Raw genomic sequence first — 22,424 nt, 5'->3', positions numbered from 1 at the left:
AAATTCAGCTGATCTTTCATCTCGATCCGCTCGCTGCCTGCCCCATAAATTGTCTGTGAAAAAACCGCGTCTCTCTGGTCAGCCTAGGGTCCGAGATATGCCAAAAAAACAATTGGCACTACCAACCATTCCACAGATAAACAAACCGTGTTCCAACCAATCAGCGACAGGTGTTTGGTGTTGTGGACTTTCGCTCCGCCTCCCTCACATCCCTGCACCAGTAGGAAAGTCCACAACACCAAACCCCTGACGCTGATTGGTTGGAACACGGTTTGTTTATCTGTGGAATAGTTGATAGCGCCGATTGTTTTTTTGGCATATCTCGGACCCTAGGCTGACCAGAGAGACGCGTTTTTTTCACAGACAATTTATGGGGCAGGCAGCGAGCGGATCGTGAATAAAGGTCAGCTGAATTTGACACTTTATGTTTTAGGCTAGAAATCGCTGATACAACCTTTAAGTGTCGATTCGGAATGAACGATTGGTTCAGACCTGGGTTCGCGAGTTAACATCTTATTTATTTATAAACATTAAAATAATAATTACAACAAAAAGGTACAATTACACAGAGACAAAAGTAAAAACAGAAATAAAAAAATACAATACAATAGAATATACATAGAAACAGATGTGTTGCCAGGGGAACAAAAAATAACAAAGGACATTTACATCTCAAGTAGACACAAAGGATAAATAAAGAAATACAGTTTTCATTGCTATTCTATCTTTTTTATAGAATTTTGGATAGTTTCCATGTTTTTTAATCAACTTTGGTAAGCGAAAAAGAGATTTGAAACCAATGCATTTTTGTTTGTTTAAGTGAAATTTGGATAACAGAAAACAAATTAATTATGTAATATTTACCTATAGTTTCTTTCAAGTTGTCAAACAATCCAAAGAAAACATCATTAAAACAAAAAGATAAGTCACATATTCGCGAGTTTCTCTTTTTTAAATCTTTATTTTTTTATATATTTTTTTATTTAAAATGTCTAAATTATATTTATGTTACAACTGACTTCATGTTTTATGAGCTGAATCACTGCTGCAACAAAACTGGGACTCCTGAAATTTAAACAATAAAAAATAATAGAAAAGAAAACTAACAACATGTGACCGTATTGGAACAGTTGGACAGACCATTTAGTTATTCGTTAAAAGAATGCAAAATATTCAACTATTCACTAGTTAAACTATTTATGAGTTGAACGGCTAGAGCTAGGAGGCTAGGAGTAGGGTTGATGTGATGACGCAATAACGTAATGACGTAAAAGAATCACTGAACCGGCTCTTTGTAACCAATTCGCTTCGCTGTAGCGAAGTGGACTAGCGTAGCCGTTTTATCGAAAAAGAATGCAAGAGGTATATCCAATCAAAAACTCAGATGCGCACGTGACTCAACAAGGAAGTCCATGATGTAGAGTGGACGCTCCTCTTTTTATGAAAATTATTGCTGAATCGAAATCCCCGACTCTCTGTACACTGCAAAGGGTCCAAAGAGAAAAACACGCCGCACAGCACACCAACATCTACATCTACAGCTGAACAATAAGTCGGTGAGTATGTTTTGAGATTTCACACTTAAACATTACCGTTGATGTAAATACATGGAATCGTGTTCGTTTTTAAAGAATGCTAATTTAAGTTTTAATCATATTTGCTACATAGCATTGTTGAAACGTCTTATCAATGGTAATCTCCCACAGTAATAGCAATACAACAGAGAGCATGTTTTCAAACTTCACGATACGGTGCATTGACGCATTCTCGAGGGGCTAGAGAGGACAATCCACGAAGAATAAAAATAGTTTTCATCCCTTAGGTTTTTTAAAACAGTAAAACTAAAACGACTAAAATAGATATTAGTCAATAATAGCAATACAACATATTTCCTACAAAAGCAGACGCGTGCGCAAATGGGGCGTGAACATTTTGTTCCCTGGTTACTCAAGAGTAACTAATACATAACTTGCTAGGTTGACAGAATATGTGACCTTGATTTATGTTAGTTAAGCTAGCAGACATGCAACTGACCTTTTGCACCATTCCTTTACTATTATTTTTATCCCATGAATTCTATTCATTTAGTTTATTGTGATCTTGTGTAACATGCAACAAGTAATCATAACACATAATTCATAACCCTTTCAATATATTACCAAGGAAACCATAAATACCATAGTTACTGTAAATATTATCACAACTGTAAAAGTCTTTGTAATTTCTTTTCTGATGACAGCATTGGATAATACCAAGCTACCACAGTTTTATTGTAGAGTATTGTATTTATTATTTGTATTTGAGAACTGATTGTTATATTTTGCCATAAACACACCGTGATATATTTTTAAGGAACTTACTAATGTAAAACAAATGATGTGACTTGTAAATCTAAAGACTGAAAAAGCAGATGAGTGTTTTATTTTTAAGTTGAAAATTATTATAAACCTGTAATACCAATAGGAAAACTACAGTCTCAGGTAAGTAAGATTAAAAAAAAAAACCTGAGGGATAATCTTTGTTGCACAGTTAAAATCAGCTGTGGACTACCATTCTCTGGTCGTTATTACTAAAACATTTATCTGGCCTTTATTTGGAAGCGTGCTCCACCAGATGGTTTAAAAAACAAGCCAAGCCTCTTTGATGATCGACTATGGAGGACCTGCAAGACTTTGGTTCCTCTAGTGCGAGTGCTAAGACCATTGCTGCTGAGCTTAGTAAGTACTACTTTTTGTTTTGTTTTCAATGACTTACAATCAAAACAAACAACTTTTTTAAAAGTATCTGTTTGCTTACATTTGAAAACTGTGTCTTGCAGAAGATGACTTTTACTCCAAGCTTGTTGACGACTACCTTGGTGCTCATTACGGAGACCTGTTGGAGTTGGATGAAAAGCCCTGGAAAATTCGCATGTTGGTTCAGATTGGGCTGATGAGAGAGGAGCAAGATGTTTCATGGGTTGATTTAATACAGTGGCTCCAAAAGATTGTCCCAATGTTTCAGGCTGCTGATTTCCGAAGCTTGATTGAGAGAAACACCACGACAGCTTTGAGCTTAACCGGAGATGCCAGGCAGAACTTTCTCGAGTCGGATGTCAACTTTGAATTTGTTGGACCTATTTGTGACAGTATCGGAATCGGAAGAAGAGATTTACTTGAAATGTCAGACTTTTCTGATCGTGCAAAATTAACTGCTCTCACAAACGGTCTAATTCTTGAATTGACTAATTTTATTTCACGAGAGAAATTAGACCCAGTTGTCTTGGTGTCCTGGATTCATAACTTTGAGCCTTTATTTTGTAGTGATGGCAAGATCCAAAGAGCCTACAGGTTCTTACGGTCAAGTCTCAAGAATTTCAGAGTACAGTACCGCAACAATCAGAGGAGCCGAAAGAGGAGCCGTGGATTGCTGGATGAGTTTCTTCAGAGTCCATTTGATCTTGCTCCTGAAGCTGATGCTGATGATATTGAATACAGGAGGGTGGCAATGGTCAAAGCACACCTGAGGAAGAAACGCCGTATTTCCAGTCATAAACCTACCTCTGCGTTTAAGGAAGAAGATGAGCCCTTCCGTATCTCGGAGACAGATGTGACTGTGAAAACTCGTCGTGAACCCAAGAAAATCCCCCATGCGATCAGTGTAAAAAGGGAACAGGCATCACAAAGCCATCAAACACAGATACAGCCACTGAAAGATATGGAAGGAGACCCCAGTACTGACACTGGCGACAATGTATCGCTTCTTGATATCTCTGTTCTGTCTTGGCAAAAGATTGCAGACATTTATGGAGCAAAGAATGAAGCTGCTAAGATGGTTTCCATGGATCTGCTTCAAAACCACTTCTCTGCAATGCTGAAGGAAGACTCTAACCTAAGAACCCTGGATGACAAAGTCAAAGGAAGCACCCATCCACTAGTGCCACCTTTGAATTTCCTGCGTTACATCTGCCAGTTCCTTTTCGAACTCATTGATGTAATTGAACAGCAAATGATGACTTTCGAAAAAGATATCGTGAACACCACAGGCGAGAAACTCGGACGCGACAAGCACCCCAGATTTCAGAGTTTTCTCAACTTCGATGAGAGCGCCGTGACCCGTTACATTCACATGGCATCTGAAATGTTATGTCCAAGTGAGGAGACCTGCCCAAATTACCGCAGGCACTGGCTTGCTTTTTGCCTCGAAAGAAAAAACCCTTCCAGACTGCCTATTTATAGGTCAAATCGTATCATTAACTACTTTGAAGCAGCTGCTGGACTCATTCACCATCAAGAAGATGTTGCTCTGTTTGTTTCTGACCTGCAGCTTCTGAACGACGACTCCAATATCCTGTTGGAGAGCGTCAATGCTGACGCAAATGACGAGGCCTTGCAGGCACTGGTCGGTGTGGTTGCTGTTGTCTACCTTAAAGTCTTGGGACCCCTTTGGCAGCTTCTGAAGAGCGATGGAGAATATCCTCTTTTCAGTAGGTACATCCTTTGCTTGTACGAAAAGCTCTTGGAATGGTCTCAAGATGCAAGCTGCCTTCTGCAACCAGAAGCCTTTGTGAATGTATTCCTACAAGTTCCAATGCAAGAGGGGACTTTCGAAGGAGTGTTCAGATTTTGCCTTGATAATGCAGAGAACCAGTTCGGTACTCTGATAAAAGCTTGTTTACAGAGGATGATGAAAGCCCTTGCAGCTGTACTAGAGGACAATCTTAAAGATTTCCTACCTGGCGGTGAACACTGCAAAGATCTGCCTTCGGATGTAGCCGTTCAAATGGCAAACTGCACTTTTTCTCAGCTGATGGGCGAGTACCCCTTCGGTCATGCGTACCCTTATGAGAAGAACAGGCCTGATAAAACTCATGGTCGAGCCGAGGGTTCTGTTGGCAAAAATGCAGAACAAGAACCTGCTTCCCGAGAGACAACACATGAACCTACATCACCAGCGATCACATTGTCCCCTTCCAAAACCAGTCAAAAACGCTACTCCATCCTTGACGGAGCAAATCTCAATGCCGCCAAAAAAATTAAGGTGTCTAGACTAAAGCAAAAAGCTCAGGATCACATTTATAGGAAAATGATTGTTGGAGCTGTTTCAAAATATGGTGGCCCATGTAAAAGCAAGCAAGATGTTGAACGGCTGCTGACAAAGCTAGAAGGTGCAAGCCATGCGCATATACGTGAGGTCATTCGCTGTGAGCTGAACTACCAAAAGAGCATCTTGGGTACCAGAGACAAAAAGCTAAACCACATAGGGTTCTCTTTGAATGACATGGTTTCTACGTTGAAGGACGTCTTGCCAAATGAAAGAGTTATAGTCACGTCACCATCTGAAAATATGCTTGATCACACTGAGATTGAAGAGACCCCGATTGAAACATCAAACCCAGACCCCCAAAGCACAGCCACTGGTCAGCAAACTCCACAAAGGAGTATTGATATAAAGAAAACAAATGTTTTTGAGCCTTGTTACAGGAACAACTTTGAGTTTCTCTGATTGTGCTTTAATCTGATGGAAATGTTGAATACATGCTACTATATTAGTTTGCATTAGTTTCTTGTTTTTTTTCCCCCACAAATGGTAAAGATCTTTGTTATCAGATGTTCTGTTATTAACACGCTTGTTAGACTACTACTTTTATTAGTATCAAAATAGTTAATTAGTTAATAGTTTTTTTTATTTGTGGGTTTTTTTTTTACAGTTGTAAGAAATAAAAATGTTTGTAGCAACCTACTTGTCCTGGCTTTTATTGTAAAACAATGTTACTACTACTATCACCAATAATAATTATTATTGTTGTTGTTATTGTTATTATTATTATTATTGATAATGTACTACATTATACAGTATTTATAATGTTATATTATTTCAATTTAAAATAACATTTTTGTATGTTTTCTAATTTTTTAGGAAATCGTGCTACTTTTTTCAGGATTACTTGATCAATAAAAGATTAAAAAGTACTGTATTTATTTAAAATAAATGTTTTCTAACAATATACACTACTGTTCAAATGGGGTCAGTAAATTTTTATTCTTTAATTTTTTGAAAGAAATGAATACTTTTATTTACCAAGGATGTGTTAAATTAATAAAAAAAAAATGATAGCAAAGACTTTATATTATTAGAAAATATGTATATTTTAATATTTTATGCTGTTCTTTTTAACTGATTTTTATTCATCAAAGAATCCTGAAAAAAAGAATCACAGGTTCCAAAAAATATTTGGCTCACGATAGTTTATAAAATTGATAATTCTAATAATAAATCAGCCTATTAGAATGATTTCTGAAGGATCATGTATCACTTAAGATTGGAGTAACAGTTGATGAAAATTCTTTGCACTTTATGCAATTAAAATGTTACAGACCTTAGATTCATCCATATTCTTTTTGTATTATTATAATTTACCATCCAATATTTAATTTTTTTTTTCACCCTTTTTTAGCCAGTAATGTGGCTTTTTCTGTACAACAGTTCAAAAGTACTATTCCTTTAAGCAGAGCAAATTTTAAAATATAAAACAGGAAATTAATTCAAAAACAATATTTTTTATATGTATACACATATTTTAAACAGCAATTAGTGCCTTTTTTATTTTAAATGTACACTTGCTATATACTGTATATTCTATATATCTCTTTGCTGTGTATAAGTGAACACTGATAATTTTGCGCAACAAGCATTTTGGTGATGATAATCACTCAGAAAGTGATAAGTCATGAACATTTATTAGTTTTAATTCAAATTATATCAGATGACATAGTTTAGCATGAGGAAAGCAATTAACTTTTACTATTATATTATTTCAATACAGTCACAAGAAAGGTGTATTATGTGCAATTGACCTTATGCACGGAGCGTTCTTTAGAACTTCCGCATAAAGATAAGCCAGCTCGTAAACTTCCGCTGAAGCTCATTTTATACGTGTTATATATTAGGTGGACACTCGTGAGACTCATCTACTGCCTCGTTCTTATCAGAAACTGAGAAAAAATATAATTGCAACATTATAAACAATGTAAGCGGCATGAACATTGTTTCATTTTATTTAACAACATAATTTAAATAGCTAAATAATTTAAATGCGGAGCCTGGCAATCCCGTACTCTCCCTATCTGCATAGTTGTACATTTAAATGCTGACAGCTAAACACCATCATAATGTGTTTATGCTAACGTTAGCTAGCTAGCGATATTTCTCTTCAAGGACATCTTAATCATATTTTTGATAATCACTAACTTGCCTTCATAGTCATGAACACATTTTTAAAAATCTTTTATTATTTTCTAACTCTACAGCTGTGAAATAAAATGTACTTCAAGGACTCACTTTTCATTCATAAAAACCGCATCGGAAAAAAATGATTTTTCACAGAAAACGTCTTTTTTTGGCTAAAATAATATGGAATTACCGCATATAACCAATAGATGGCAGCAGAGGATTATTTATTATGCAGCTGCCTTTCAAACTCCCTCTATTTTCAAGACGTCTTGCTTTTCGATTTATTATAAAATTACTAGTATAATAAATTGTATTACTTTTACCGCCCTTAAGTATATAGTATAGCAAATGCAGAAAGTCATTAAGCTCACACACAAACAGCCTATAAGGGTGAATTATTTAAATACTAATATAGTTCACTACAAATGTGTTAAATATTTATGGGATAATAATTAAATAATGCACTCAGTAAGAATCGATAGGAATTTGAAATACTTTATAAAATTGAATCTTTTAAAATTTTTATCTTTTTAGTAATCTTTTTATCTTTTAAGTTTTATCTTGAACTGTAAAATCTAATAAATAGCCTACATTTAACCAACACTGCTGTTACTGCTGTAGTTTTGTTACTCTGTATTTAGTCTGAATCATTTAAGCTCTTTTTTTTGCCATCAGCTTGTCAGATGTTTGTCCGGTTATTACTGTCAATCATAGCAATGACTTGCGCATATTTAGCCGATTTACTCGCGATTTTTTTTAAACTGGCATTTGTCATTCTTGAAACGGTATACATGGACGTTTAGTCCTCTTAGATAAACAACACTTTTCTTCGATTGTGAATGTATTATGTAGAGAAAACGACCAAAGTACGCTCATATTACGGTACAGTACAGTTGACCGGAAATGATTTAGTTGGCTTGTCTAAACAAGGAAGTATAAGGTCAATTAAAAAAAGCATGCTCTAACTCACCTTTGCCCTTTTCTTAGACATATAAATGGCAGATACATGGTGGAATCATGCCATTGTTTCACACATTCTGGTGGCCCTGTTTGGAATGGGTTCATGGATCTCTGTAGACTCAATATGGGTTGAGTTGCCGGTTGTTGTGGGTGTTCTACCTGAAGGTAAATAGTGTTTTAAGAACTATTAAAATGTTTTAATACAACTTTAACAGCTGTACCCAGTAGATCCTGTATTTATCCTAATAATTGTAGAACTTAAAACATGTCCTTTCTCTACAGGATGGAACTTGCCAGCCTATCTTTCAGTGCTGATTGCATTTGGGAATTTGGGTCCAGTGGCTGTGACTTTAACCCACCACTATGCTCCAGGATGGCTGAATGAACGCATAGTCATCCACATTATACAAGTGCTAGCAGTGGTTGCAGCTGTGTTTCTAGCCATCTTTTGGTCCAATTTGGTCACAGTCGCTGGAGAGCCAAGATCTGTCCCGTTTCTGCTGCTTACTTTCATCCTGTCATTTGTCTGCTGCACTTCCAACGTCACCTGCTTACCCTTCATGTTCCGTTACCCTGCGCAATACATCCGAACGTTCTTTGTGGGACAGGGTCTTTCTGCACTCTTTCCCTGTGTGGTTGCTTTGGGGCAGGGTGTAGGAAAACTAGAGTGCATTGAGACAGCCAATGGCACAAAGCCCCACTATCTCAAAGAAAACTTCTCAGCCCAAAACTTCTTCTGGTTCTTGTCTGTGATGCTGGCGATTTCGGCCCTCTCTTTCCTAGCTCTGACATACAGAGTGATCACCCAGACTGGGGCAGAGGAAATTCCAAAGACTGAGCAGGAAACAGTGAAAACAGAAGAAGAGACACACCCTTTACAAAATGGAGGTTCCCCGGTTTCTGAGGAACAAGTTGAAAAACAAGCACCTGTTGTGGCTTTCTGGACGTCACGCAATATATACCTGCTGCTGTTGCTAGGAATATCCAATGCTTTGACCAACGGTGTGCTGCCGTCCGTGCAGAGTTTCTCCTGTCTGCCTTATGGCGCCATGACCTTTCACCTTTCTGTTGTCTTGGGTAACATTGCAAACCCTCTGGCCTGCTTTGTGGCCATGTTTGTCCTACTTAGGTAAGTAAGTTAAAGTTCTTTATGCTTAATGATCCAGTTAAACAATGTGTTCACTCCAGAATAAAAAAATTCTTGATAATTTACTCATTCCTGTATCATCCAAGATGCTCTTCCTTTCTTTAGTTGAAAAGAAATTAAGGTTTTTGAGGGAACATTCCAGGATCTTTCTCCATATAGTGTACTGCAATAGGGGTAAGCAGGTTGAAGGTCCAAATTGCAGTTTCAGTGCAGCTTCAAAAGGCTCTACACAATCCCAGACTAGGAATAAAGGTCTTATCTAGTGAAACGATCGGTCATATATATATATATACTTTCTAACCACAAATGCTTATTTTGCACTAGCTCTGCATCCACGATTTCTCACAGTACATAGTCACGTTGAAAAGGTCATGCACAGCGTAGGTGGAAGTACCGACCCAGTGTTTACAAAGCGAACATGCAAAGTAAGTCAAACTCCTTTTAAAAACGTCTGAGGAGAAAATGAGATGGTGTTTCTGTGAAGTACACAGATGAAAAACTAATCACACGTGACCTTTCCGATGTGATATGATGTGCTACAACGTGCTCAAGATGAGCATTAGTGGTTAAAAAGTATATAGTTTATTTTTGAGGGGGAAACTGACTGATTGTTTCTCTAGACAAGACCCTCATTCCTCGACTGGGATTGTGTAGAGCTCTTTGAAGCTGCTTTGAAACTGCAGTTTAGATCTTCCTAGAATGAGAAAAATCCTAGAATGTTTTCCTCAAAAACCTAAATTTCTTTTTGACTGAAGAAAGAAAGACATGACCATCTTGGATGACACGGAGGTGAGTAAATTATCAGGAAATTTCAATTCAGGAGTGAATCCAATCCTGCTCCTGGAGGGCTACTGTCCTGTAGAGTTTAGCTCCAACCCCACTTAAACACATCTAAACCAGCTAATCAAGGTCTTACTGGGCATATTAGAAACTTCCAGGAAGGTGTGTTGAGGCAAGTTGGAGCTAAACTCTGCAGGGCCGAGTTTGGACACCCCTGATTTAAATTCTGCTTGTGTACAATCTGTCATGCTATTGTGTGAATTGAAATTGATGGTTTCATTACAGGTCCAGCATTGGTCTTAGTATGATGTCACTGGCAGGCGGCATTTTTGCTGCATATCTCATGGCCTTGGCTGCGCTGAGTCCCTGTCCACCACTTTTAGGAAGTCAGTCTGGAGTTGCTCTAGTGGTTAGTAACTGTATGTCATTACTGTGTGAAAGACAATCTAAGAGCAAATCTCTCAAAATTTTGAAAATGCTGTTTACTTCACCACTGACCTACCATGTGCAAAAATGGTGCAATTGTTTAGTGAAATCTCCCCACTCTGCTCATGGTGTTTCATTATCGTATCATCTCTAAAGGTCTGATAAAGAAAGCTGTAATATAGGTATCAAGATAAGTGTACTCTTATTGATGCTCAATAGACCTTTACCTCTATTTTCCTTTGATTATTGATTTATATTACAAAAATAATGTATTCCTGACCACCCGTTCAGTCACCATCTATAATACACTACCAGTCAAAAGTTTTTGAACAAGTAAGATTTTTAATGTTTTTAAAGAAGTCTCTTCTGCTCACTAAGCCTGCATTTATTTCATCTGAAGTACAGCAAAACAGTACAATTTTGAATTTTACTATTTATTTACTATTATTTTACTGTTTAAAATAATTGTTTTATATTGTTTTATATATTTTAAAATGTAATTTATTCCTGCGATATTAAAGTTAATTTTTAGCATAATTTATCATTCTAATATTCTGATTTGCTGCTTAAAACCATTTATTATGTTGAAAACAGCTGAGTAGAATTATTTATATATATTTGGGATCAGTAAGATTTTTTTTTATGTTTTTTAAATAAGGTTCTTATGCTCATTAAAGCTGCATTTATTAGATCCAACATTGAAAAAATTAAACAAAACAAAAACTGTAATATTGTGCAAATATTATTTCAATGTAAAATAACTGTTTTCTATGTGAATATATTTTAAAATGTAATTTATTTCTGTGATGCAAAGCTGATTTTTCAGCATCATTACTCCAGTCTTCAGTGTCATATAATCTTTCAGAAATCATTCTAATATCCTGATTTATTATCAATGTTGAAAGCAGTTGTGCTGCTTAATATTTTGTTGGAACCTGTGATACTATTTTCCGGATTCTTTAATAAATAAAACGTTAAAAAAGAAAAGCATTTATTTAAAATAGAAATATTTTGTAACAATATAAACTACCATTTAAAAGTTTGTGGTCAGTACATTTTTCTTCTTTCTTTTTTTTGAGAGAAATTAATATTTATTTTTTCTATTCACTAAGGATGTGTTAAATTGATTAGAGTTTATTTCTATTTTAAATAAATGATATTCTTAAACTTTTTATTCATCAAACAATCATAATTAGCATATTAGAATGATTTCTGAAGGATCATGTGACACTGAAGACTGGACAAATGGCTGATGTAAATTCAGCTGTGCATCACAGAAATCAATTCTATTTTAAATTATATTAAAATAGAAAACCATTATTTTAAACTGTAATAATATTTCACAATATTACTGTTGTTTTTTTTTTTTTTTTTTTTTTGATCAAGTAAATGCAGCCTTGATGAGCATTAAATAATTCTTTAAAAACATTGCCATTCAAAAGTTTGGGATCAGTAAGACTTGTAGTGTGTGTGTATATATATATATATATATATATGTGTATATATATATATATATATATATATATGTGTGTGTGTGTGTGTGTATATGTATGTATGTATACGTGTGTGTTTTTTGAACTGCAAATCAGCATGGAATGATTTCTGAAGGATCATCTGACACTGAAGACTGGAGTAAAAATCTTACCGTTCAAAAACTTTTGATTAGTAGTGTACACACATTAACTGTAAATTACAAGATATGAATAATTCTATCAGATTATATGGACAATATTAGAACCCAATAAATCTCTACAGGTTTAGTTTTTTAACAAAGCCTGTTATTCTTTCTTTATTCAGATCATATCCTGGATCATCTTCACTGGCTTGTTCTCTTACCTGAAGGTTGTAGTTGGGACTCTGCTTCATGAAGCAGGCCATGCAGCTTTGCTCTGGTGTGGAGTCTTCATCCAGGCTGGCTCTCTTATTGGTGCTCTCACAATGTTCCCTTTAGTCAGTGTGTACCAGGTCTTTCAGCGAGCCCAGGACTGCACAGACAACTGCAGTTAATGTTACAGGACTTGATTTTGCATTCCCCCTGTGCCTTTATACAACATGTTGGTGTAAACCTAAAATGAAAAAAAAAAAATAATAATAAAACTGGTAAAACTGATGCCTTAACAGGACATTTTAAATTAATGTCAATGCAAAAAGAGCTGTGCTTGATGACATTGCATATCCTTTTGTTACCTGGTAGCACAGTGAGAACGTCAAGAATATGGGGTTGATACCTATGAGTCACTTTAAATGTGAGTGTGAACATTTTAACCTTGATCTAGATTAAGTGAGAAGTGTTTTCATGCGACAAGTCGATGGTTGGAAATCAGAGCAGGTCTGATTACATAATGAAAAACTATGCTTTCTATGACTCCAAGATGAAATAGTTTTTTGTTGAACACAAGCAAAAAATGTGTATCATCACATTCCATCATTTCTGAATTTATATTTAGACATTTAACTTCTATCAGTTTATCTGCAAAATGTTAGTTTTAATGTACATACAGAGTCTAAATGTACAATTGACAATATGTTTAACCTGCCATATGTGAAGCTGCCATGTTTTTACTGTTTTTATTTTGATTATAAAATGTGAGGCCAGTATTTTAATTAAGGTTACTCTCATTCTTGCAGTTGCTGTTATCTTGAACTTACTTTTGTTGCAATTATCAAAATTGTAGTGTGTGTAATTTTTAGCTCTAATTATTCTTCACACTAATTGCGTAAATTCAGAATATAAACTGGGTTTAAATCAGATTTAGTTTTATGAGAGCTGGAGATTTGTGTTGAGCACTAATTTCATTCCTGATGTCTGTAAAGCCTTTATTTTAACTCTGTTAATTAATTGTGCACATATTAACATGCTGTTGATACTTTGTCACTGAAGGATAAAAATAAAAAATATTTAAAAGGCAATGACGCTGAAAATATTATATGGCATCATGGAACTATTATATGCTGTTTTGAATATGTTCACATGATCATGTGCACTTTTTATGTGCCGTTGTTATAAGATCCAGAGCTTTGTAAGTAAATAAATGGTTCGTGTGAGTGTGGTAAATTGTGGAGTTTATTCTTTAAATAAACAAAAATAAATCATTTAAAACCTAAAAACTTCCCACAAGCTCTTTTTTTTTTAGTCATCAGCAGTTGTACTTTTTTACTAAGTCACTTTTTTACTGCATCCTTACATAACACAATGTTTATAGTTAAACTTTCACTAAAGCTGTGATTGGTCTGCTTAGCAAAGGAACATTTTGTTACATATTCTGCCAGAATGCAAGTAAGGAAACAGCTCTTATTGTTTACTGATTATGTTTTTATCCCCAAAATATGAATTTAATATAGCATTATTAATGAATGTATTATTGTTTTTCTGACTTGTATGCTGGCATTACAATAAATGATTACACAATTACACAATATTTTCCCTTAATAAAACTTTAACAGACAGGTGCCATGGTTGGCTAGAATAGGCACACCCACTCATGCAGAGGATAACAGACTTTGAAGAGATTACTCTCATTGAACAGGACTTTGTCTCCATATGATCAGCCTCAGATCCTGTGAGTATCTGTCATTTGTCACATATACCAATCTTTTTTAATTTTTGTTTCACTTATAAAGATACTTATAAAATATTACTTATAAAAATGTCTTTGTCTAATGTTGCATGCTAGGTAGTGCTGTATGATCAGTAGGTATTGGATAACGTTTTGTATAACCGCGACTTTTTTTTTAATGTTTGTTTACTATGACAAGAGACAAAAAGTAAATGGAGACTAGAACAAGTTAATACTAGGATACACACGACGATAGAGTTTTTAAACTTTTAGAGTGACCGTTTGTTGTTTTGCATATTAGAACTTAAATTATCATATTTATCAACGGACACTGATCTAATCATTTATGACAATTACAAAAACAGCATAGTAAGTAATAGCTAAGCTTTCAGTGATCACCAAATGACAACTAAAAGTAACAAAGACAAAAACAGCAGCTGAAACAGTGATACAATAAAAATACTGCATATGTTGCGGAGCAGGATGGCAAGGATGTCGAGCTACCACCGTGTTGTCATTCACAGATTCCACAAATATGCTCAAATTATTTAGAAACACGACGGAATAAATGATGAAATGTTCAAATTTTAGACTTTTTAAAAGTTGTATGCATAGAAACTTAACATTGTAAGTTCACACTGATTCTTAATACTTTATTTTTTTTCTTTTTTGTTTGTTTAGCGATAGATGTTAATGAGTTGTTCAGTGATGTTTGTTCTGAACAGTTAAACTGCCTGCTGTTCTTTAGAAAATCCTTGAGGTCCCACAAATTCTTTGGTTTTTCAGCATTCCTGTGTATTTGAACCCTTTCCAACAATGACTGTAGGATTTTGAGATACATCTTTTCACAAGGACAATTGAGGGACAAAAATGCAACTATTACAGAAGGTTCAAATGCTCACTAATGCTCCAGAAGAAAAAAAAAACAATGCATTAAGCCAGGAATGTAAACTTTTGAACAGAATGAAGATGTGTATATTTTACTAATTTTGCCTAAATATCATATTTTTTTCATTTAGTACTACCCTTCAGAAGCTACAAAAGATGTTTCCCAGAAAACAAAATAAGTTAAATTTGCTCTGATCTTGATGCATTGTTTTTCATTCTGGAGCATCAGTGAGCGTTTGAACCTTCTGTAATAGAGTCCCTCAGTTGTCCTCAGTGTGAAAAGATCTCAAAATTATACAGTTATTGTTGGAAAGGGTTCAAATATACAAAAATGCTGATAAACCAAAGAATTTGTGGGACCTTAAGGATTTTTTTAGAAGAACAGCGGGCAGTTTAACTGTTCAGGACAACTATGGGACTCATGAACAACTATCACTGAACAAAAAAAAAAAAAAAAAAAAACTGCTTTGCATCATTCAAGAATCAAGTGTACGGAAACTTTTGAACAGGGTAATTTTTTTATAAGTTTAACTATTGTTTTCTCTTGCAGACTATATGGAAATATCTTTTATGTGAAATATCTTATTCAGGTCAGTACGAAAAAAATAGCATGCATTTTGTATGATCTCCCCCTTATTTTGGTCAAATAATTACGTTTTGCAGTAAACTTTTGACCTCAAATGTATAAATTAATTCTGTATTAATTAATCATTAATCATGCCTAGTAGTTCATAACATATAATCATTTTCTACATACATTCCTATACATTTAAAGCTTAAATTTCATTGTATTGGAATATATAAGGGATCTCAACTAGGGTCCCTACAAACCCCCTGCTAAGTGTACTCCTTGATTTGTGCTTTGACAGACTTTCCGCAAATAAGCATAATCTTCCTGACTTTGTTCTCAAAATGCATTGGCGCGACATCAAAGTGTTAGTAAACACAATGCTCCATTTACTGCAGATGTTACTGAATAACTTCATATTAGCAGATGTTTCTTATCCAAAGTAAAAGTGCACTGACTGAAGGGTCAATCTCCTGGAACAGCCCTGGATTAAATGTTTTGCTCAGCTGAATAAATAAACTTGACAGCACCAAATTTGGAATTTAAAGATAAAGTGCATCATTTCTATGGCAGAACTGTAAAAATAAATGTCTGTCATTGAATGAAATTCTCTTGGCTGCTAATTGTACTAATTGATTTTCTTTTCTATAGACATTAAGGTTATGAAGTCTGAAGGGCACTGATCTAAATCACTATTGCCATGTCTATCCTCACCCATGTTTTGGCTGGCCTGTTTGGCATGGGCTCCTGGGTCACCATCTGTGGTCTATGGGTGGAGCTTCCTCTAATCGTTCCACAGGTACCTGAGGGCTGGTATCTTCCCTCCTACATCTCCGTTATTGTCCAACTGGCCAACATCGCACCTCTGTTTGTCACATTAATGCACCGCTTCCGTCCAGGAAAGCTCAATGAAACAGCAGTGATCTATTTTATTGTTGGTTTTGGGATATTGGCAAGTCTTTTCCTAGCTTTCTTCTGGAGTGAGACGATATTGGTGCAAGGGGTGAAGCGCAGCGTTCCTCTCTTGCTCCTCATCTTCTTTATCTCAATAGTGGACTGCACCTCTTCGGTGACGTTCCTTCCCTTCATGACACAGCTAAAGGCAGAGTATCTCATGACGTATTATGTAGGAGAAGGCCTGAGCGGACTTGTCCCAGCTTTAGTGGCGATGGTTCAAGGTGTAGGTGTGATGGAATGTATCAATGCATCTCAAATCCTCAGATTCAATGAAACACAGCTTAACAAGTCTGAAAGAGATGCTAACTTCCTAGTGCCTCACTACCAACTTACCAACTTTTCAGTTGAAGCCTATTTTTTCTTCCTGACTGCTATGATGGTGGTTTGTTTGGTGGCGTTCTTACTTTTGAACTACCATCCGGCAGTGGCTCGGGAGCATCCCAGTAACATAAATGGAAATAGAGATGCCATATCGCACTGGAAAAACAAGAAATCTGAACAGAAACCAATGATGCTTTCTCAAAAGTCTAGTCAGAAAACCAGGAGCATGTTTGGGACAGGGATGTACACATGGATGCAAGTGATGTACATCTACATTATTCTAGCATGGGTGACATCTCTGACCAATACCGGATTGCCATCAGTGCAGTCGTACTCATGTTTACCTTATGGGGACCAGGCCTATCACTGGTCAGCCACAATGGCGAATGTTGCCAATCCTATAGCTTGCTTCATCAGCATGTTTTACACGCAAAGGTAAGCTACATCATGAAAAATAGTGATTTAATGGACAACTGATTTCAGATTAAAATAAATGAACAATAACTGCTTTTTACACAGGTATTTAAAGTTGAGGTCAAAAGTTTACATCCCCCTTTCAGAACCAAAATGTTGATTATTATACCAAAATGTAACCCTGGACCACAAAACCAGTCTTAAGTCGCTGGGGTATATTTGCAGCAATAGCCAAAAATACATTGTATGGGTCAAAATTATTGATTTTTCTTTTATGCCAAAAATCATTAGGAAATTAAGTAAAGATCTTTTGTAAAATTCCTACTATAAATATATCAAAATGTAATTTTTGATTAGTAATATGCATTAAGAACTTAATTTGGAGAACTTTAAAGGTAATTTTCTCAGTATTTAGATTTTTTTGCACCCTCGTATTCCAGATTTTCAAATAGATGTATCTCGGCCAAATATTGTCCTATCAATAGAAAGCTTATTTTTATGTATACATCTCAGTTTTGTAAAATTTAACCTTATGACTGGTTTTTTGGTCCAGGGTCACAAATAAGAAGGATCATACAAAATGCATGTTATTGTTTATTTAGTACTGACCTGAATAAGATATTTCACATAAAAGATGTTTACATATAGTCCACAAGAGAAAATAATATTTATGAATTTATAAAAATGACCCCATTCACCTGAATGATCCACAGCTGGGGTTTTTTTGTTCAGTGATAGTTGTTCATGAGTTCCTTGTTTGTCCTTAACAGCCTGCTGCCCTTCAAAAAAGTCCTTCAGGTCCAACAAATTCTTAGGTTTTCCAGCATTTGTGTGTATTTGAAGCCTTTCCAACAATGGCTGATTTTGAGATGCATCGTTTCACACTGAGGACAACTGACTCAACTGCAACTACTACAGAAGGTTCAAATGCTCACTGATGCTCCAGAAGAAAAAGCCATGCATTAAAAGCTGGTTGTGAAAACTTTTTGAAATTGAAGATCAAGGAAAATTTTACTTAAGTTGTCTTCTGGGAAACATAAGTATCCTCTGTAGCCTCTGAATGGTAGTGCTAAATGAAAAATATGATATTTAGGCAAAATAAAAATAAAAAATGTACACATCTCCATTCTGTTCAAAAGTTTTCACACTCTGACTCTTAAAGGTGCAATATGTAAGATGATCTCGAGACAGAAATGAAATATAATATACATAACTATGTTTTCAGGGGTGTATAAATACCTTATTTAATGAACCATTATGTTTTTATTACCTTAGAATTATCAGTTATATCTACATACACTGCGGGTCCCCTCACATGGAAGTCGCCGTTATGTTTCTACAGTAGCCCTGAACGGACAAACTGCTCTACAGATCGCGTTTCATCACTGTTGTTCTTTGTGGAAAAACACTGACACAATGATGAACAAGTAACAGTAATATTCACAATAACATCTTTTTATTGAATGATTAAGTAAATATAATTCCCTAATTTACGTTTTAAAAGAAACCTCATTATTCTTTGCTGTCTAAAGCGACCACATCTTAATCCTGCGCGACTACCGTAGCTTCTGTAAAGGGAGGGGTGAGCTGTGGACTAAACCGTTGGTTGCAATTCATAGCCTTACCGCTAGATGCCGCAAAAATCACACTACACATTTAATGCATCGTTTTTCCTTCTGGAGCATCAGTGAGCATTTGAACCTTCTGTAATAGTTGTATATGAGTCCCTCAGTTGTCCTCAGTGTGAAAAGATGGATCTCAAAATCATAAAGTCATTGGGGGTTCAAATACACAAAAATGCTGGAAAACTAATGAATTTGTGGGCTAATGAATCTGAAGGACTTTTCCGAAGAACAGTAGGCAGTTTAGCTGTTCAGGACAAACAAGGGACTCATGAACAACTATCACTAAACAACAAAAAAAAAAACACAGCATTAAAGGAGTAGTTCACTTTCAGAACAAAAATTTACAGATAATGTACTCGCCCCCTAGTCATCCAAGATGTTCATGTCTTTCTTTCTTCAGTCATAAGGAAATTATGTTCAAACTCAGGGGCATCATAGAAGTCCGTTATATGGAGAGAAATCCTGAAATGTTTTCCTCAAGAAACATAATTTCTTTACGACTGAAGAAAGAAAGACATGAACATCTTGGATGACAAGGGGATGAGTACATTATCTGTAAATTTTTGTTCTGAAAGTGAACTACTCCTTTAAGAATCAAGGGGATGTAAACGTTCGAATGGGGTCATTTTTATAAATTCCACTATTATTTTCTCTTGTGGACTATATGTAAACATCTTTTATGTGAAATATCTTATTCAGGTCAGTACTAAATAAAAAAAATAACACGCATTTTGTATGATCCCTCTTAGTTTGGTAAAATAATTAACATTTTGCAGATTCTGAAAGGGGGTGTAAACTTTTGACCTCAACTGTACCAAACATATTTAAAACATAGTACTCAACACTTTTGCATTCTGAACAGGTCTTTAGTGTTGATGGGAGTTCTCACTTCCATTGGCTCTCTTTTTGGAGTTTACATTATGGGCATGGCTGTGTTGAGTCCATGTCCACTGCTAGTTAATGAGACCTCTGGAGCTGTCGTTATTGTGAGTATTTGGACCAGTTTGTATTTATTTCTAATATAAGATACTTGTTTCGTTTTGTATATTCACACTGGGTAATCCTTTGATTTCAGGTGTTGGCGTGGTTCTTTTTTATATTCACCCTGTCATACGTAAAGGTGATTGTTGCTGTCATCTTGCGAGATGAAGGCCACAGCGCTCTTGTGTGGTGTGGAGCTGTAGTGCAGTTGGGCTCAATGTTGGGGGCAGTGACTATGTTTCCTCTGGTCAATATATATGACTTTTTCACCTCAGGTGACCCGTGTAACACTAGTTGTCTATGAGATACGGGTTCTGTAAATAGTATAAAAATGTATTATAATATTACTGTTAATTCTTAATTATGGATCTTATGTAAAGAATATGTTTAGTTAGGAATTTTGTTTAAAATGAACAGAAATATTTGAATTATTAAATAATTTTGTATACTGTGCAGATGTTTTATATATACAGTCCAGACCAAAAGTTTGGACACACCTTCTCATTCAGGTGTGTCCAAACTTTTGGTCTGTACTGTAGATATGAATTCAACTGAAAAAACTTGTGAAAAAATATCTTTCAGGTGGTCAAACAGCAAATAGCAAATAGTGGAGCTCTGCAGCCACCTACTGGTAAAAGTTATTTGTAGTTTTTTTTTTTTTACTTTTAAAACTGGATTTTCCAAAAGATGGGCAAAAATCTTACACTAAACCATGTGAAATTATCCATGTTATCCCCATGAATTAAAGTTAGAAATGTGGGTCTTTTATAAAGTGAATTTTACATAAAAAGCAGTTTTTGTATAAAAACCCATTTAAAAAATATGTATTTATTAATTTATATATATTTAAAAAATATCACTAACCCACTGAAAACTGCACAAATGTAGAGTAAAAACTTTAATAAACAGAAAAATATACAGTACAGACCAAAAGTTTGAACACACCTTCTCATTCATTTGAGATATATATATATATATATAAGGGATCAGTGAGATTTCAGTGAGATTGTTTTTTAAAGAAATCTCTTATGCTCACCAAGGCTGTGTTTATTTGATCAAAAATACAGAAAAAAACAGTAATGTTGTGAAATACCTTTTTAAATAACTGTTTTTAATATACTTAAATTTTTAATTTATTTCTGTGGTGCAAAGCTGATTTTTTTAGCGGTATTACTTTAGTTGTCAGTATCACATTATCCTTATGAAATCAATATAATATGCTGATGTATGATAAGTGTTGGAAACTGTTGGGCCGCTTAATATTTTTTTGGAACATGTGAACACCTTTTTCAGGGTTCTTTGATGAATAAAATATAAAAAACAGCATTTATTAAAACAATATATATATATATTATATAAATATATAATATACATATATTAATCAGTACAACAGTTTCCAACATTGATAATAAATCAGCATATTAAAATGATTTCTGAAGGATCATGTACCTGACGACTGAAGTAATGATGCTAAAAATTCAGCTTTGCATCACAGGAATTTTTTTTTATTTTAAAATACATTCAAATAGAAAAACGATATTTTAAATTGCAATATTATTTCACAATATATATATATATATTTCTGTTTTTCTGTATTTTTAATCAAATAAATGCAGCCTTTGAGCATAAAAAACATATTTAAAAAACATAAAAAATCTTACTGATCTCAAACTTGAACAGCAGTGTATTAACAATGTTTGTTAAGTGTTTTATGCTGATTTATTTATTTATTTTTTTCATTTGTTTTTATTTGCATACTTGTCCATTTTTGTTTTTAACATTCTTATGACTCAATTGGAGTATTTTCAATGCTAGATTTGACACAATCATCAAATGTCCAGTAGGAGGCGGTAACAGTCTACAGTGAATATAATTCATTTCGATTGGTTCTCACACAGAAGCAGTTTTACCTGGTGACCTCTGTAAACTACCAATGTTTTTTGGCTCTCAGAATGTCTCTTTATAATTATTTTTATTTATCAGCAAAATCTGATAAAAAATAAATGTATGTGACACATGCATTAGATTTCCTACTTAATTTTCTTTTATGCAAAAAAATCACTAGGGTAATAAGTAAAGATCATGTTCCATGAAGATATTTTGTAAATTTCCGACCTTAAACTTAATTTTTAATTAGTAATATGCATTGCTAAGAACAAATAGTTATATCTCAGGCAAATATTGTCCTGTCCTAAGAAACCATCAATAGAAAGCTTATTTATTCAAAAATTAACTATTATGACTGGTTTTGTGGTCCAGGGTCACATATATATTGCATGCAGAGAAAATCTGTTGCACCAAGACGACAACACTTTGTTTTTTTCTTTGAAAAGTTCATTGTTAATGATTCAACATGATTACTTGAACATAATAACATCCCGACTTTCTGTTAATAAAAAATAAATGGAAAACAAGCTCATATGTTTGTAATCTTACCAGAAGAAAAACAGCCTCTAATATTGACTTTGACAATGAGAGTCCTTTAAGTTGTTAAGTTTGAGAGCAACTAATATTAGTGTCTTTTCATTACGCTAATTGAGTTGATAGGGTTCTAAAAATAAGCCTTATAGGTTTATTTCATTGCAATT

At 34.7% G+C, this 22,424-nt stretch overlaps 2 protein-coding genes across 5 annotated transcripts; both read left to right on the top strand.

Moving 5' to 3' along the window:
- The first annotated feature begins 1,307 nt into the window (after positions 1–1,307).
- Positions 1,308–13,620, top strand: slc52a2 (solute carrier family 52 member 2). Of its 3 annotated transcripts, none has more exons than XM_073821783.1 (5): positions 1,308–1,556; positions 8,200–8,337; positions 8,455–9,301; positions 10,385–10,508; positions 12,323–13,620. In XM_073821783.1, exons 2-5 carry the CDS (start codon positions 8,208–8,210, stop codon positions 12,530–12,532), a joined length of 1,311 nt encoding a protein of 436 aa, XP_073677884.1. In that variant the 5' UTR covers positions 1,308–1,556; positions 8,200–8,207; the 3' UTR covers positions 12,533–13,620. The 3 variants fall into 3 exon arrangements, with proteins under 3 accessions (XP_073677884.1, XP_073677883.1, XP_073677885.1); XM_073821784.1 differs by lacking the exon at positions 1,308–1,556 and adding an exon at positions 6,596–6,825 and having other exon boundaries at positions 8,153–8,337; XM_073821782.1 differs by lacking the exons at positions 8,200–8,337; positions 8,455–9,301; positions 10,385–10,508; positions 12,323–13,620 and adding exons at positions 2,601–2,717; positions 2,819–6,416.
- Positions 13,621–13,973: 353 nt separating this feature from the next.
- slc52a3-2a (solute carrier family 52 member 3-2a) lies at positions 13,974–21,857 on the top strand. Of its 2 annotated transcripts, XM_073822089.1 has the most exons (5): positions 14,002–14,085; positions 15,521–15,560; positions 16,190–17,251; positions 19,718–19,841; positions 19,931–21,857. In XM_073822089.1, the coding sequence occupies exons 3-5, from the start codon at positions 16,239–16,241 to the stop codon at positions 20,138–20,140; spliced, it is 1,347 nt and encodes a 448-aa protein (XP_073678190.1). In that variant the 5' UTR covers positions 14,002–14,085; positions 15,521–15,560; positions 16,190–16,238; the 3' UTR covers positions 20,141–21,857. The 2 variants fall into 2 exon arrangements, with proteins under 2 accessions (XP_073678191.1, XP_073678190.1); XM_073822090.1 differs by lacking the exon at positions 15,521–15,560 and having other exon boundaries at positions 13,974–14,085.
- The last annotated feature ends 567 nt before the right edge of the window (positions 21,858–22,424 follow it).

The sequence above is a fragment of the Garra rufa genome, chromosome 17, assembly GCF_049309525.1.
Source record: "Garra rufa chromosome 17, GarRuf1.0, whole genome shotgun sequence".
Lineage (NCBI taxonomy): Eukaryota > Metazoa > Chordata > Actinopteri > Cypriniformes > Cyprinidae > Garra > Garra rufa.
Note: the sequence above shows the minus strand (reverse complement) of the source record. Positions and strands in the feature narration are given on the sequence as shown.

Coding starts and splice junctions, on each gene's coding strand:
- slc52a2 (XM_073821782.1), top strand. CDS start 2,654: ATGGAGGACCTGCAAGACTTTGGTTCCTCTAGTGCGAGTGCTAAGACC. Junction 2,718..2,818: donor GACCATTGCTGCTGAGCTTA/GTAAGTACTACT, acceptor TGTGTCTTGCAG/AAGATGACTTTTACTCCAAG.
- slc52a3-2a (XM_073822090.1), top strand. CDS start 16,239: ATGTCTATCCTCACCCATGTTTTGGCTGGCCTGTTTGGCATGGGCTCC. Junction 17,252..19,717: donor AGCATGTTTTACACGCAAAG/GTAAGCTACATC, acceptor CATTCTGAACAG/GTCTTTAGTGTTGATGGGAG. Junction 19,842..19,930: donor CCTCTGGAGCTGTCGTTATT/GTGAGTATTTGG, acceptor CTTTGATTTCAG/GTGTTGGCGTGGTTCTTTTT.